Genomic DNA, 15,646 nt, shown 5'->3' with positions numbered 1-15,646 from the left:
AGACATTTGATTACACCGTAAAAGGTTGAGCAAAAAAAAAAGCCCAGAGGCTCAGAGGCTGATTCCCCCTCCACTCGCTGGCAAATAACATCCAACACTCTGATCAATTTCCTTTCTCATTTACCTAAGACAGGCTAGGAAGTGAAGCTTGAAATAGGTTCCTGAACGCAGCATCAGTGGCTTGACACCATATCATGCCTGCTGAACATTAAAGCTTTGTTGCCGATTTATTCGTCACGCTCAAGATGTGAATCACATTGCGGATTGTAGAAACTCCACAACTCCACACACACTCTAAACACCAAATTTGCTCTCAGCATATAAAAGCAGCAGGTTGTGTTTCTAGATGATTGTATTCATGACTCCCATTTGTGAAATTATTTGATCTGTTGGCCGCTTTTGTGAGGATGGCTTTCACGCCGCTGTGTGTCGGTGGCGACTGCTGCTTTGTTCCACCCCCCTCATAGGATTCCCGCAGGCAAGAGGAAGCAGTTTGCATAGCTGCAGTCTCTCTCCAGACTAAAGAATTTGGAAATTAGTGAACATTAAAATATTTTGGAGAATTTCAGAATCACAACCAGAAGGACAACTATCGATCTATTCCGTTTATGGTGGACAAATGCAGCAATTTGTTCATTTGCAGCCTTGTTTTATTTCAAAATGAATCGGTTGGGTTTTGATGGACAACTTGTTGTTTCCAGTTTCCTTCTGATCACAAACTGAGTGTGTAATGGCCTGGATTGGTTATATTAATACGCACATTTGATAATTAAAAGTGAAATTTTAATTTTAATTCTTTATGCATTTCTAATGATATTCAATTCCATTTTTTTTGTTGTATAACACATATTCAGAGGGAACTTAATAACTCCTACACATCATTTTGTATTGATTCTATACTGAGTTTGAAGGATCGGATCCTTCACTTTACAGTCAAAATTGAACGATCCAGATCGGCCAAACTGCACTGTGGTCTGTTAAAGCCCCGGCTGTCATGATTAAGAATGTTCTTGTGTTTTTTGCCCACCAGGTCTGTTGTCCGTCTCGCCGCTAGTCTCTTAACTAAGCTGGTGGACAGCCTTGCCCCCAGTATTACTAGTGTTTTAGTACATGGCAAACAGGTAAGTGAGCACAGACAGCGGCGGCCTCAGTCGTACATCTAAATACCTTTTGGGCAAATGGCATGTCGGGACGCTGATTTTAATGTTCACTGATTTAAAAAACAAAACCAAAAAAACAATGCGACAATTGTTTGACACATGATGATAAGCTCCTCTCGTTGTCATCCTATGGGAATCAGAGTGTGGCAGCTGCACGTTCACAGTTTTCATCCCCACTAACCTGCATTGTGTGTATCTGAGCTGCAGTTTTGTCAGGAGCACCAGTGTGACCCCTGTGGCATCCTAATATGCATCGTTACCACAGGTTGAGCTGTGTCTAGACACACTCCATGTGCCAACTGATATTTTGCGACCCAGGGATTTGTTTCCTCCCACTCTCTCATGCTGTATGAATTTCGGTGCATCATTTGCTGTCAAGTGTTATTCAGAGATTAGCCTCCTCTCTGCAGTGTCAGTTATCTCGCCTCATTTTTACCCTTCTGAACAGTTTTAGGCATTTCATTATGCTGAAGTAGCTCAAGGTGTGAATCTGCATATAGATTGCCTCGTGGAGGGAATATTCCTCTCAACAAGATTGAGAAAGCTGATTTCGGATTTGAGACGAATGTCTTCTCTGCATACAATAAGAGCTCAGTTGGAGGAAATAAGAGGCAGCACCCCATTATGCCAACGATGACTGTAGTTTTGATTACATTTTTGTTGACATTGAAATTCAACAATATCTTCTTTTTACATTTGAAGTCGGAGGCACTATCCAAACCTCAGCCCCAGTAAAAAGCAGCCCAGAGCTCTGGCTGATTTTTCCCCAGTTCGAATCAGTTTAGATGTAAAGATGAATGATACATCTGAGTCTTCAAAGTGCAAGATTTCATCAGCAGGCAAGCAGGGATAAAAGTGTGTCGTCTTATCAGGAGGACGATTGCTGAGGTGTAATTTTCATGAGATGGCTTTCAGAAGAAACAAGTACAAAAGAGTAATCTTGAGATCTGTCATTTTCTACTCACTTTTATGTGAATCTTTGAAAGGAAGACAATTTTAGAGTGATGGAACAAAGGTACTTACAAAATTGGACCATGGAGGAAGTACTGTGTAGTGTGCACATGCAAGGTCTCGTAGGTGAACACTGTTGTACACGTGTCTTTGCACATGCTCACAAAAACGGACATATATATAAGAGACTAAGAAATTCAAATTGTTCGTGGTTCAGCTGTATGCTCCTTCCCCTGTGTGTGTCAGGTGACCCTGGGTGTGTTCGGACATGAAGAAGAGGTGATCTCCAACCCACTGTCACCAGGGGTGATCCAGGGCATCATCTACAGTAAATGCTGCCCTCCTGGTGGGGAGCAGGAGGCTGTTCTGCAGCAGGAGCTGGTCATCCATATCGGCTGGATTATCTCCAACAACCCAGAGCTGTTCAGTGGAATGCTCAAGATCAGAGTGGGGTAGGACAGAAGAGATGGGTTCAGGGATAAGCTTAGGAGCAATTTTGACAAAAATGATAACATCAAAATATGTTTGGATGAGATCAAACCTCCATTTAGATGTCATTGGCCAAAGCCTGAACATAAAGTGCCACATTTTTGGTACCAATAAAACCTTCAGTTGGTAAACATTGTGTCCTCACACCAAAGGAATCACAATGTGGTTCTGTTTGAACAGGACTGAAAAGCTCTCAAATAAACAGAACTAAACAGCAACATGCTTCTCTCTCCTGATCAGTCAGACAACAATGGAGTAATCTAAATTCACTGCCTAACAAAAGTCTCATGAGCAACGCAGAGGCAAAGGTCCTCCTCTGCAGTTCAACCTCTCCATTCTGGAAGTTGAAAGAGAAAGTGAGGCTGTAAGAGTATGTAGTGTGTATATATATAAATATATAAGCTATTAAAATTCAGTTCCAGCAGCCCAGTGTGATAGACGGCGAAGCTTTCTTCCCCTTGTTTGAAAGATCTTAAATGAGCCCTTGCTGACACAAAAGGAACAGGCTCGACTTGTCCAAAGGAAGTCTTCATCTAGGTGCTCACTGGTTCACAGATTGGTCAGTGTGTGTGTGTGTGTGTATGTGTATGAGACAGTTTTTGCAATGTGTATCCTCAGATGGATTGTCCAGGCCATGAAGCAAGAGCTGAAGATCAGGTCAGGGGTCATGCCGCCTCAGGACATCTACCAGCTCGCCCCATGTGACATCAAACAGCTCCTGCTGGATGTCTTGCAGCCTCAGCACACCGGCAGGTAAACACAAAGCTACTCTCACTCTCCTATCCCTTCCAACATGTAAAGATGTCTTTGAAGAAGCAGTGTCAGGGTCTTTTAGTTCTATTCAGTGCTTTCTTCTCTGTGTCTCCATGTCTTATCTGCTGCCGTTATTCAAGTTTTGCAGACTTTTTCCTCTAATAGCCCTGCTTGTTCTCACCCCAGGTGTTGGTTGAACAGGCGGCAGATCGATGGTTCTCTGAACAGGACCCCTCGGGGTTTCTACGATCGCGTGTGGCAGATTTTAGAGAGGACCGCCAATGGTATCACGGTGGCTGGGACGTTCCTCCCTCAGGTACCTGCCTCCCCCTTTTTCACTGGATTCCTTGGGTCCATCCACATCCATTTAAAAATCCATAAATTAGGCCGCGCCCCCTTTTCCTCAAACAATTCAGCTCAATTTTCTCAAATAATTTTCCCTGTAGAATGTCTGGACCAAGTCGGATAAAGATTTGATCTTTTTTTTAAAGTATTCTGTATGTATTCTTCTGACTATTTCACCAAAATGTCCTGCCAAAGTTAGGCAAACATCAGTCGACCTCATAGGGGAGCTATAGCGACAACAGCGGGTGCATTTCCAGTGTTAACGTTGCATTGATATTAAAGGCCCTGCACACACAGTACACTCAGAACACCAAGGTCAAAAGTCAATGACTGATCATTTACTTACTTACTCTCTCACTAAACCTTTTTTCCATGTAGCAACCAACGCTGTCTGATATGACCATGTATGAGATGAACTTCTCCCTGCTGGTGGAGGACACCCTGAAGAATATCGTCCTGCCTGAGTACAGACAAATCATAGTGGAGGTACACACACACACACACACACACACACACACACACACACACACACACACACACACACACACACACACACACACACACCTGTTGGCTTCAAATTGGTTTTAAGATTTGATTACTATACACTTTGAATCAGATTATGTCATAACCTTAATTAAATGACAGACCTTTGACCCTCTGTTATTGATGTTATTTTTGGTGTCTTACACCCTTGTCTTCCCTCTGTGTGAGTAGTTGCTGATGGTGGTGTCTATAGTGCTGGAGAGAAACCCTGAGCTGGAGTTTGGCGACAAGGTGGATCTGGACCGTCTGGTTGAAGAAGCTTTCGGTGATTTCCAGAAGGATTGCAGTGGCTCTGATGGGAAAGAGAAACAGGTATGGAGTAAAACCAGAGGTTTTCGAATCCACCTCTACACACACCCGATTAGAGAAGGTGTGTTTAGCCAATGAAGATCAAGGAAGCACCAATATTCAGTTAACTGATTTCACTCAGTAGGTGTAGTTACAGGAAGGAGAGTTGGGAAATGGGCAGTTTTGTGTAATTCAATTAACGGAATTGAGAACCGCTGATCTACGAGATCACGTTAAATTCTGATGGGGCGCTTTTCGAGGCATTGTACAGCTGCTCTTCAGCATGTTTCCAAATTAAGGTTCAACTTAATAGACAACGCAGCACAACGCAAGATTTTCCAATTCAGTAGCGCTTTATCAGATTGGTGTGATGTAATCCTAATTTATTTTGTTTTATTTTGTGGAATATAATTACACTTTATCTGATATCCAACACATTTGACCCAGGATAATATGGAGGCGTTCTTCAACACCCCGCCGGTGGGGCAGAGAGGCACCTCCACCTACCTGACCAAGGCTGTGATGATCCAGCTGCTGCAAGGTGACGTCAAGCCCTGCAAGGACGACCCGTGCACCGTTAGTTAGATTTACTCTCGGCACTCTTGACCCCTGACCTCAGCCCGCTACCGTTGTAATCTTCCAAGTCGTCGCTCATGGACTGCTGTGTGTTTCCATCACGTGTTGGCGTAATAGTAACCTTGACTCTCTCCAGTCCCCCCCTCCCTTCCTCACTCCTTCATGATGCATTTGTGGCTACAATAGACGGTTGTAAGCATAGGTTGTGTCATTTTTTATGCAACAATTTCGCATGTTTTACCTTTATTTTATGGTCTGATTATCAGTGAAGAATAGGACTCCTGATTGTCCATTAGGTCATCTTGTATTTGACAACTATCAAAAGGCAATCAAAAGTTTAGCTTATGAATCTGATTCATATTTTCATCCGTGTGACTGTTCACTGCTGTTTGAGCTGAAGCCAGAAAACTCTGCAATGTATCCAGAAGCTGTACTGCCTCCTCACCAGCAAACGTACCATGTTACACAACAAAAGTCCAGTCAAATGTGTGAATGAGTGAATGAGTCAATACAAGGTCATATCACTTAAATATGATGTTATATGTGTTCTTTTACTGCATAGAATGTTTATCCTGCTTAACTTCAGGTACGCAGCAGTGTGTGTTGTAGCGTGGTGAGTGAGCGAGCGTCTCCGTCTTCATACCTCTCTACGCATGCAGACTCCACAGCATGACAATAGGCGCCGTTTGCCATGGAACAAAGGTACTTACAGACCAAGCATGGTGACAGGTCCTCTGAATGTAATATGAAACAGAATAGAGTTTCAGACAGGGCTGTTTTGTATAATAAGACTCCACATGACAAAGGCTGCAGCTCGTCTAAAGTGTCTGGAGCTGAGGAGGCTTTAGAAAATGAGGCATTTTGTTGAATGTGGCAGAGGAACATCCTGCTCTCATCGTTCAGCAGAAATGGTCAGATTGATTTAGAAGTGTGACTATCATCACTGTGATGAATCAGCTTATATTTGGCAGTGTGTGTGTGCGTGTGTGCGTGTGTGCGCGTGTGTGCGTGTGTCTGCGTGCGTGTTTGTGTGTGTGTGTGTTTACCATTCTCAAGTATTTTTAACTCAAAACTGTAGTTTGAAATAATAAAGTTGCTGTGAAGACTTTGAATGTTTTCCTCATTGTCATTTAATTACAGAGGTTATAATTTGTATTCATGTACAAACCTAAGGGGTTTCCCGTCATGCAAATGTTATCTTCTATTATCTTATGCTATCAAAACTCTTGAGCGAGGTGTTTGGTATTTTATTTCATCCTGCAAAGTTCTCACCCACTTCTGTTGGGCCGAATGTGCAGCTCACCGCCAATGCTGTGAGCTCTCTGCCAGACTGACAGACCAACTGAGTGCCAGCGAGGTGCAGAGGTGGGCGAGAGAAGAGAAAACTCTTGCTTATATTCGTATCATCTCAAAACAACATACTTGCAAACTAGTGGAAGGAGAATGACTTTGTCTTGTTTGATATTCACCAAGTGACAGAGCTGCAAGTATCGTATCATGTCATCCTCGTTCAAAGGTAAAAGGACCGTACCGTTGAAAAGATTCGTCCTTTCAAACAGCAGGGGTCCTTAATGGGGCTGTAAGGGTTTACAGAGAGAGGTACAGATGCCTGGGTTATAGTCTGTTCTCCTTTTTGCAATGTGTTTCTACTGCTGACAGAAGAAGTGCACAGTTTGTCCACTGGGATGCAGCAGAGTTTAAGAAATGGAAAGTAAACTCTGGGTTTCCGTGTGAAAACCTGATTTGTGTTTTATGAGCCAAACTAATATGAAGACGAAGCACGGTGAGTAAAATGATATGAATTCAAATCCATGACCGTGTTGTGTTATTGTGTGTAAGCAGAATATTAAGGATCTGATGTATAAAATTATAATATATTGTCTAAATCTCTTCACAGACTAATTGTTGTTGATTGTTGTTTACTGGATAACAACATGATGAACACCAGTCGACAACAACCCTGCAGTAAAATCACACATGATGCTTGTCTCGTTGCTCCTTCAGGGCTTATTGGTTGACCATGGCTGCTTAATAGTCAAACAAACGGAGTTAAACATTAAATACAAATCCTGTCCCATCACATTCCCAGTCCTTGTGTGTAGCGAGCTGACATTTATCACCTGAAGCCTTTCACACCTCGGGCCATGTGACTCCTGGGGTCACATGGGAGTTGTTGGCGTTTCATGAATGGAAGCGCAGGAGACGATGCCGGCGTAGGAAAGACCGGACAGCGTATTAAGTAGGTGATAAGTGAGGACATAAATGGCTTCCTTAACTCCTCTCTCAAACCGTCTATCAATCCACCTGTCCGGCTTTCAAGAAATATATGAAATTAATATGAGAAACAGCACTATGTGAAAAGGTGATGACATCGCTTCACTATGAGCTCATACTGCACACGGGTCACACACATGTACAGACGTGTGTGTGAAGAGAGGCGACCACTTGGGAGATTTCAGTGCTCTAAGGAAAAATAGGAGGCAGGGATTGAGTTCTTATGGTGAGAGATATATAAACTCTCAAAGGACTTCTCTCCTTTCCCTACTTGCATATCTATAAACTCAACGTCTTCTCACTCCACACGCACGCACACACACACACAGTACATCCTACAGCATTGCAATCACCTGTTTCTCTGAGACGGTGTTGTCAGCGTGGCGATAACCATTAGGAAACATCGTCGCAGCTGACATACTTATACGCTGTGTTCTGATTGACTGTCATACACCAGAGATTTCCCCCTCTGGCAGCCTCCCCACGCCTGCATCTCTATCACACCTCCTGCTATATCACACAGCAGAACGCCCCACGTCTCTTTCGGTGCCGTTATCGGCCCTTGCAGATGCGGCTGACTGCAGGCCTGTAGATAAAACTTCATAATAATGAGTTTAGACTGCGGGCAGCCAAACCACGAGGGAATTGCACACAGCGCATCCACAGCTGCTCTCCACGCTTATCGCCAATGCATTGTGTCATCAATTACTGTGGCCAAAAAACAGTGTTTGAGCGTTCACAGTCCACGCCTGCAAAGATATGGAACCATGAGTATAATAACTGGCAGGATCTCCTTCAACGGCGATTAACCTCCTCCAAAGCTGCTGATCGGACCACATGTTGGATCTTTCCCTACCAATAGAACTGTAACAGAAAGTATCCATAAATAACTCCAGTGAAATACGCTCGTAAATCATTGTCATTATCCTTATTTGCAGTGTGCATGTGTGTGTGTTCGTACTACGTCTTCAGTGATGGTGGCTGAATGGAAAAAGGGAGTGTATGAGATTAACGACGGGGTTGAACTGATCCTCCCATTCACACGCCCTGTCTCTACTGCCTGCATGTGTCAGGGGGTGGGATCAATATGAAAATTGCCTGTACCTTTCAGGCTCGACACATCGCAGACAAGCACTGCCCTTCCTGGGGAAATTGAATCCTCTCCACTCAACTCAAGGCCTGAAACAGAAACAGAGCGTTAATGATTTCTGCATCTGAACTGAGGAGGACAGCAGGAGGTGAGGAGTGAAGGTGGAGAAAGATAAAGAGGAGGACGCAGAGGAAGGGAGGCAGGAGGAGGTGATGGAGGAAGATAGAGAGGAGGAGGTAGAGGAAGTGATGCTGGAGGAGGTGCTGGAGGAAGGCAGGAGGAGGAGGAGGAGGAGGAAATGGCAGATGTAGCGGAGGGCAGAAAGTTGATGCAAGACGATGGGACGTTTTGAACGAACAGCAGCGGGAGACATGAAAGAGGAGGTGAAGGACATCCGTGTCCACCCCCCTGTGGCTTCTGCAGCAGCAGTGGGTCCAGAATGAAACCTGGAGGAGATGCCAAAGCCCCTGACCCTGTCAGAGAGAAGCCCCTCTCAGCAGGAGGCTGACAGAGAGAAAAAGGAGCGCAGGACAGGAGTGAATTTAAGCCAGACACAAGCCTGAAAAAAGACCTGGTCTGCTTGGGGAGGATGCGGTCATCACATGGGAAATATTACCACGCTACAGTAAATTTATTTTACATTTCATGATATCAGAAGTTAAGTAAAGCAGCCTGGAGGTGCAGAGGACAAACCAAAACCTAGAGACTCTTCGTTTAATGCTGAAATTCTATAAATGTAGAATGCAACAACAGATGTGTGGTGTGCTACTCTTCCACAGGCACTTAACTGGCCAGGTTAGCACATAAAATTCACGCAAAGACCAATCAAATGTCATTTCTGAGCAGGATCTAAGTGCAGTATGTCTTAAGACGGAGATGTTCTTGCCCCTGCAGGCTAAAAGCTGGAGGTGTTTTCATGCCGCTCAGCAGGGGACCAAAGGCAACCTGACAGTCTCGTCCTGTTGCCTTTGTTGTTGTCTTTTGATAAAGTATCACAAAATGTTTTCCATGTGGCTTATTGTCTCACTTCCATTTTGTCCTTGAAATCTCATAGTTATCCATCATAAATACACATCTTCTCAGACCACCAACGCATTTCATGTTTTTTTTAGCCTTTTTCTTTCATACTGACTAAACTTTTGTGTAGCAATAATTAGGATCTCATATGTTCCAACTGATACTGAGAGAAAAGGTTGTGAGTGGCAGATTTTATTCTTCACAGAGAAAAAACTGTGAAGCTGAACCTTCACCTTTTCCAGAAGTAAACTGAGACCACATTGACCTGCTGCTCACACACGAGGTCACACAAATATGCTACGGGGATTGAAAACAAAAGCGCTGCGGAGACAGAAGGTCAAAGGTGATAAAAGGTGAAAACATGACAGTAGTGAAGATAATAACATACATTTATGATGCAGATTTATTTGAAATGTGGAAAAATGGAATGTCACAAAGGAATCCCACATTGGGGTTCAAATCTGAATATTATAATCTTCCACTGTGAAATATTAATAATACATATACTCAAAGTTTGATAAATTGTTTATGCTTTAAAATGGAAACTTTTTAATCACACACTAGCAAATGTCAGAGAGGAATCTGACATTTTGTCATTTCAGTTCATCATTCATTAAAATCAAAGCTGCTTTTAAACTACATCATTTACATTTTAGTATTATGTGTCCCAAAACAGCCTTGTGAAAATCTTGCCGTTTGTGCCAAAACCTGTAAACAACAACAACAAGATTGTGTCATGTTAAGGTAGCTTCTTGATTGCGCGTGTAAATATGCTTGATAAATCGGCGTGGCCCTGAGGCAGAGCAGACTGTCTGCTGACTGATCTGTGTTCCAAAACGCCCACTAGGAGGAGTGAAGCCACACATCTGCTGCTGTCATGTTGGTGCTTGACTATCACACACACACACACACACACACACACACACACGCACACACATGCACACACACACACACACACACACACACACACACACACACACACACACACACACACACACACACACACACACACACACACCCTTTTCCTTCTTTTACTCTCACTTCAACTCTTCTACTGCTAATCTTCATCTCTGCCTCTGTGTGTGTCTTTCTCTCTCTCTGCCCCTCCCCATTCAGGTAGCTGCTTTCCGGTGTCAGAGGCAATTAGCAGGACTGACTCCACTTGGAGAGGAGGCCTTAAAGCCTGCTTCTCCTCTCTTTTCTCTCTCTAACCTCCTGCCAGGATGCCTGCTGCCTGAGCGTTTATGTTATTGCTTATTTTGGTTAGTTAGAATTAAAACGTATTGTTTAAACCAAACCCTGTACTGTGTACTCTTTGTTATGATCGCGACAATGGTTGTAACACAGGGAATCAAAACTATCTATGGAAAATTTGATATTGAGGAAAGCTTTCTTTGACCCCAGCAGCAATGAAAAGGTTCTTGGTTGACTTTTTTTGGTTACAGGCCGATAACGTTAAATGCAAAAATACCCATTTTTATATATTTAAGGTTTACCTACCTGCAGTACTAATTTAGGCCACTAGATGGGAACAGACAGTCATATATTAAACGGACGGCAAACTTGTACAATGTCTCGTATAACTCTGTAACAAGCCAACTGTTCACAAACAAAAGAACATCACACTTTTGGTGAGTTTATGCATCAATTTCAGTTTTATTTTCCTTTTTTTGAGATCTTGATCATTTGCTCTGAGCATCAGAGTGATTTGGACCTGCACGCAAATGAGCCAAGACCTTTAGACTCTGGATTTATGCAGCATGTCTGTAAATCCACTCACTCATGGTCACTTTCTGTTGCTGATGAACCATACAACTCTGCAGCCCCACTCATCAAGAAGAACAGGTCTTTGGTTACCTTTCAAAATGTAAAGTAAGAACTCTCATTTTGATGGCTTCTCAGAGGAGATAATGCATGTGAAAGGAAATGATTCTATCATAAAAAATCTAATTGAATAATGACCTTAAACTGCCCTCAATAATTCCAATAGCCACTGACAGAAAAATTGAGATGGACGTTGCCCAATTGCAGAGAAGATAATAATCTTTCTTTTGCCAGCCTCAGAGGAAATTTATTCATCAAACATTTATTGAATTCTACCCTTCAAACTATCTTATCCAACTTTTGAAGAAAATCTATGATAGCTTATGTGAAAATGATTATCAACTAATCTTTGCTCACTGTCTTCAAAGTGACCGGCCATATTGAACACCGCAAAAGAAACACCGGTGATCGTCCAATTTCAGATCCTCAATCTGCTAATCCAACCTGAAGTTTCTGAGGAAAATAACCAAAGCTTTTGGTAGTTTTTGAGCAAAGATGTCTACTGAGCTCGATTCTCGAAAGCGTTGGACGTATTCCAGGATCTCTGTGCCGCGTTTGACACGGTGACCCTTGTGCCCTCACTGACGAGTTTCTAAAAGTTGCATGGTCTTGTCTGATTTCAGACAAGATTATTTTGTCTCACTCTGCCACCTTGCCTCTCAGAGCATCAACATTCCATGCGGTGTGCCTCAGGGCCCTAACCTTGGCCCCCTACTACTTAGTCTGTAAATGCCTTCACTGGAGCATGGTGTTTGGATATATTTCTAGTTTACACAGTAAGGCAGAGGATACTATTATCTCCTGTCTAACAATAGAATAAAACCAAATCTATTGTTTCTGAAATGCTGTGGTGGTGTTGTCTGTGATCCAAATGTCAACACACAGGTCACCACACAAACAACTATCCTACCATAAACTTGACCATTTACCACATGAAAAAAAACAACTTTCAATCATTTTGTTCATTAAAGTGGGGCTTGGTTGAAGAGGATCACAACTTTTAATTTGTCTCCTGATACTGCTCGTCACCATACTGTCTACTTTGTAATCTCATGTTTAATTAGTCAGACACCAAATCCCCACTGTGTGTGTGTGAGTACTGTGACCTTTTCTGCGGACATGCGGATGACAGGCAGTGGATTATGGGTGATGAAAGAATTGATTGCTGTGCTTTATAAATGCTTGTCAGAGTACTGAACATTTTGTACGACTTTAATATCACTCACATGGGATGTCAAACATGACACCATCCCGTCACATGCTGCTGAGTCAAGTGACTGTCCAGCCTTGACTCACCATTACTGCACACTTTCATTCCTAAGAGACGCTAAAAACCTTGCATGCCTCTTGCACTGAAATCCTTTGAAATGATAAAAAGAGAGATCAGAACCTATAAAAACATAGCTGACTATGTCTTTGAATGCATCACTTTATATAAATTTGACAGTTTTTTGTGATACTTGAGTCTGTTGTCAGTCCCAGTTTAGCATTTAAATGGCTGACCTGTGAGTTCCTCTAGATTTCATCCTAGTCTGGTGTGTGTGTGTGAATTCATGAGCTGTTTGTTCATGTTAAAGATGTTTAGATACTCGATTGTTTTAACATATTGACAAAAAATCAGATTCTGGGATCACTGGATTATTTCAGGCTCTAAAACTCAGACACCGTCTTATTGATTCAACAGTAGAATTTGAGTAACACTCTTTAACTGTTCATTTGTTCTGTGAAGTGAACCCGAGCTTGAGTCTATAGTGAATACCGAAGGGAGAAAGAATGAGCTGCATTTGCATTTCTTGCTTGCCTGAATGTTTTAAGTGCTTTAATTTACTGGTCCTGTGTGCCCTCAGAAGCGTTTGCTGCTAACTGGCTCTTTAGTGAGTATCAAAAGCATGGCTGCTGTGTGCACTCTCTAATAACAGCTTCATTATACGCTGGGTCTTTGCTGTTTGCCTCTGTTGGTTTACAAAGCACTGTTTGCCAACAAGCATGGCCTGGAGCAGCAGGAATACTGTGAATATCTGATTAAAGGCCTGTGTTTACACTCAGGTTGTACAACAGCGTGCAGCTTTTGAATGCATTACAACTATAAAAATTACCTTAGCTTATCTCTGTCCCAGGTTAATTTGCCACATTAGAGAAAATGAATGTTAATAGAAGGTGTAAATGTGAATCGGGTATTCCAATCAGAATGCAATCGAGAGCTTTAAACAGGCCTGACATTTTTAGCCAAACCCCAACTAGAGCCAAGATTGATTTCTTAGTCTAACCCGGCCTGATGCACACTTTAATATTTTCATTCCAAACACGAGGAATTCCTTTTCCAGCGGCACAGAAAACATTCTCTGTCAGGAGGAAGATGTGGATGGCTGCTAAACACTGATTTCCACCCTCTTCACTGTGCACCTAACTTGTAACTTCAGATATGACGTCAGAATCAATACATGATGTGAACGTGGTGGATTTGGACAGAGATGTCGAGCTCTAAGACAAACTGATCTGCAGCCCAATGTGGATGAGATCTCAGTCACAATTTCACCAAGTGTGAACACAATCCTCAACACTGGAACACTTACATTCACCAACAACTTGAAACTTTGATAGCCCAGACAAAGAAAGTTTTAGTCCTTACCCAGATAATGTGTGCATGGTTTATTTATTTGGAGCATCCAAAAACCCCTCAGAAGTATGAACATCATCTTAACTTTTATGTTCAAGTAATTTCAGTTTAATGTAGGCTCTCATATCCGCAAATTGCCCTGTCAAAAGCACTGTAACTCCACTCATTAATTTGATGGATTCGGTTCGGTAGGCTGTTAACGGAGGATCTGCATTCTCCCGCTATGTGAAATGTGGTTTTTGCTGTAGCATTAATGTGCCATTTGAACTTTGACCTACAAAGCAGGGTTGTCTTCAAGAGCTACAATGCTGCCAAAATCAGAGACGAGGGAGTGGTGGGAGCGCTCGTGTGTGTGTGTGTGTGTGTATGTGTGTGTGAGTGTGTGTGTGAGAGAGAAAGAGAGACAGAGAGTAATTGTGAAGCATGTTTATGCATAACACAACACAGACAGTGGAGGCAGATGAGGGGATTTCTCCTCTCTGATGGGTTTGCTGACAGCCACAGAAACCCACAGTAAGCAGCCCCACGTGAAACTGAGAAACATTTAATTGTATTTATGATGTCTTGGGGTGAGAATGTCACTCTCAGTTCTCATCACAGGTGAGAGGAACTGTAAGTCAGCACACACATAATTGCAAAACGCACATTTCCCAATCAATATACAGTGTCTGTGTCTATGTGTCTCTACTTTTATGAGCCGAAAACGTTCATTCTTACATCTGTGGTGTGTGTATGGAGTCAAACTGTGGGGCATAATTCCTATGTATGTGAGAGTTTGTGTGTATATTTGTGTGTTTCCTATTCAGAGACGATGAAAACTACACGGTTTTATGTTTGGTGGTGGTGGTGGTGTGTGTGTTTGTGTGTGTGTGGGAGGATGCACACACACGCTTGCCAGGTCAACCTCAATCCGTGTAACCTCTCAATGCTGCGTTTGCCAACCTTCAGAACCTACACATTTTTTTTTCAGACCAAACACTTTGGAGGGGCTCATTATCCCATCCGTTCTTTGCTCAGGGAAATTAGGAAAAGACCTGAGGCGAGGGATATGAGTCTAGGCGTTAACACTCCTGCAGAACAGATTGATCGTTAAAAACCCACATTGTAAAACACAACGTAAACAGTCATTACCCCGAGCGATGATTGAGTCATAATTTTTGCAAGGATTCTGAGAGATATTAAGAGGGAAGTCTGGCATATTTAACTCGATCACAGCTCGGTATGAAAACAAATCTGCAAAAATTTGTAAACTCTGCGCTCCATACACTACAAAGTGTTCATTATCAAGACGGAACATGTCTGAGTCAATCATGGACGCTTCAGGGGGGGGCGGCTCGGTTGAAAAGAGGAGCAGCGATTCGCAAGAAAAGTCTGAGTCCTCTTAAAGATGGAAAGAGTTTGAGTGCTGTGAGAAAATGGAAATGTGAAGAGAATCAGCTGAGTGTGAACAGCATTCAGGTTCAAGATTAGAAGTGTGACACATTATGCAGTTGTCATACACACATACTGAAGTTGTTTGAGTCCTCATTCAGCCCATACAATCTCCTTTTTCCGCTTAATGTATACGTTACGCAAAGTAAAACAGTGATTATGAGATTGTGTTTCACAGCCTGTATCAGTCTGGTGCCATAGAGGTATTTGGGAATTTTGTAGTGATGATTTTCAAAGGAATTGAGGACATTTTAGCCGTTCTGCAAAAGTGCCATTTAAATTACAAGG

General features: G+C 42.6%; 1 protein-coding gene across 2 annotated transcripts in view; it reads left to right on the top strand.

The window, feature by feature from the left end:
• The window catches only part of phkb (phosphorylase kinase, beta), a 73,190-nt gene extending 66,973 nt beyond the window's left edge, over positions 1-6,217 (top strand). For both annotated transcript variants that reach the window (XM_076155585.1, XM_076155584.1), the window contains 7 exons: positions 1,031-1,121; positions 2,358-2,563; positions 3,219-3,353; positions 3,540-3,669; positions 4,077-4,184; positions 4,413-4,553; positions 4,977-6,217. In XM_076155585.1, coding sequence (XP_076011700.1) covers positions 1,031-1,121; positions 2,358-2,563; positions 3,219-3,353; positions 3,540-3,669; positions 4,077-4,184; positions 4,413-4,553; positions 4,977-5,114 — 949 coding nt within the window. In that variant the 3' untranslated portion in view covers positions 5,115-6,217. The remainder of the gene's footprint in view (positions 1-1,030; positions 1,122-2,357; positions 2,564-3,218; positions 3,354-3,539; positions 3,670-4,076; positions 4,185-4,412; positions 4,554-4,976) is intronic.
• Positions 6,218-15,646: the final 9,429 nt, after the last annotated feature.

Source organism: Genypterus blacodes, unplaced genomic scaffold (genome assembly GCF_046128005.1).
Source record: "Genypterus blacodes isolate CSIRO-AG114 ecotype Tasmania unplaced genomic scaffold, CSIRO-AGI_Gbla_v1 ptg000067l_1, whole genome shotgun sequence".
Classification (NCBI taxonomy): domain Eukaryota; kingdom Metazoa; phylum Chordata; class Actinopteri; order Ophidiiformes; family Ophidiidae; genus Genypterus; species Genypterus blacodes.
This window is presented reverse-complemented; position numbering and strand designations above follow the sequence as displayed.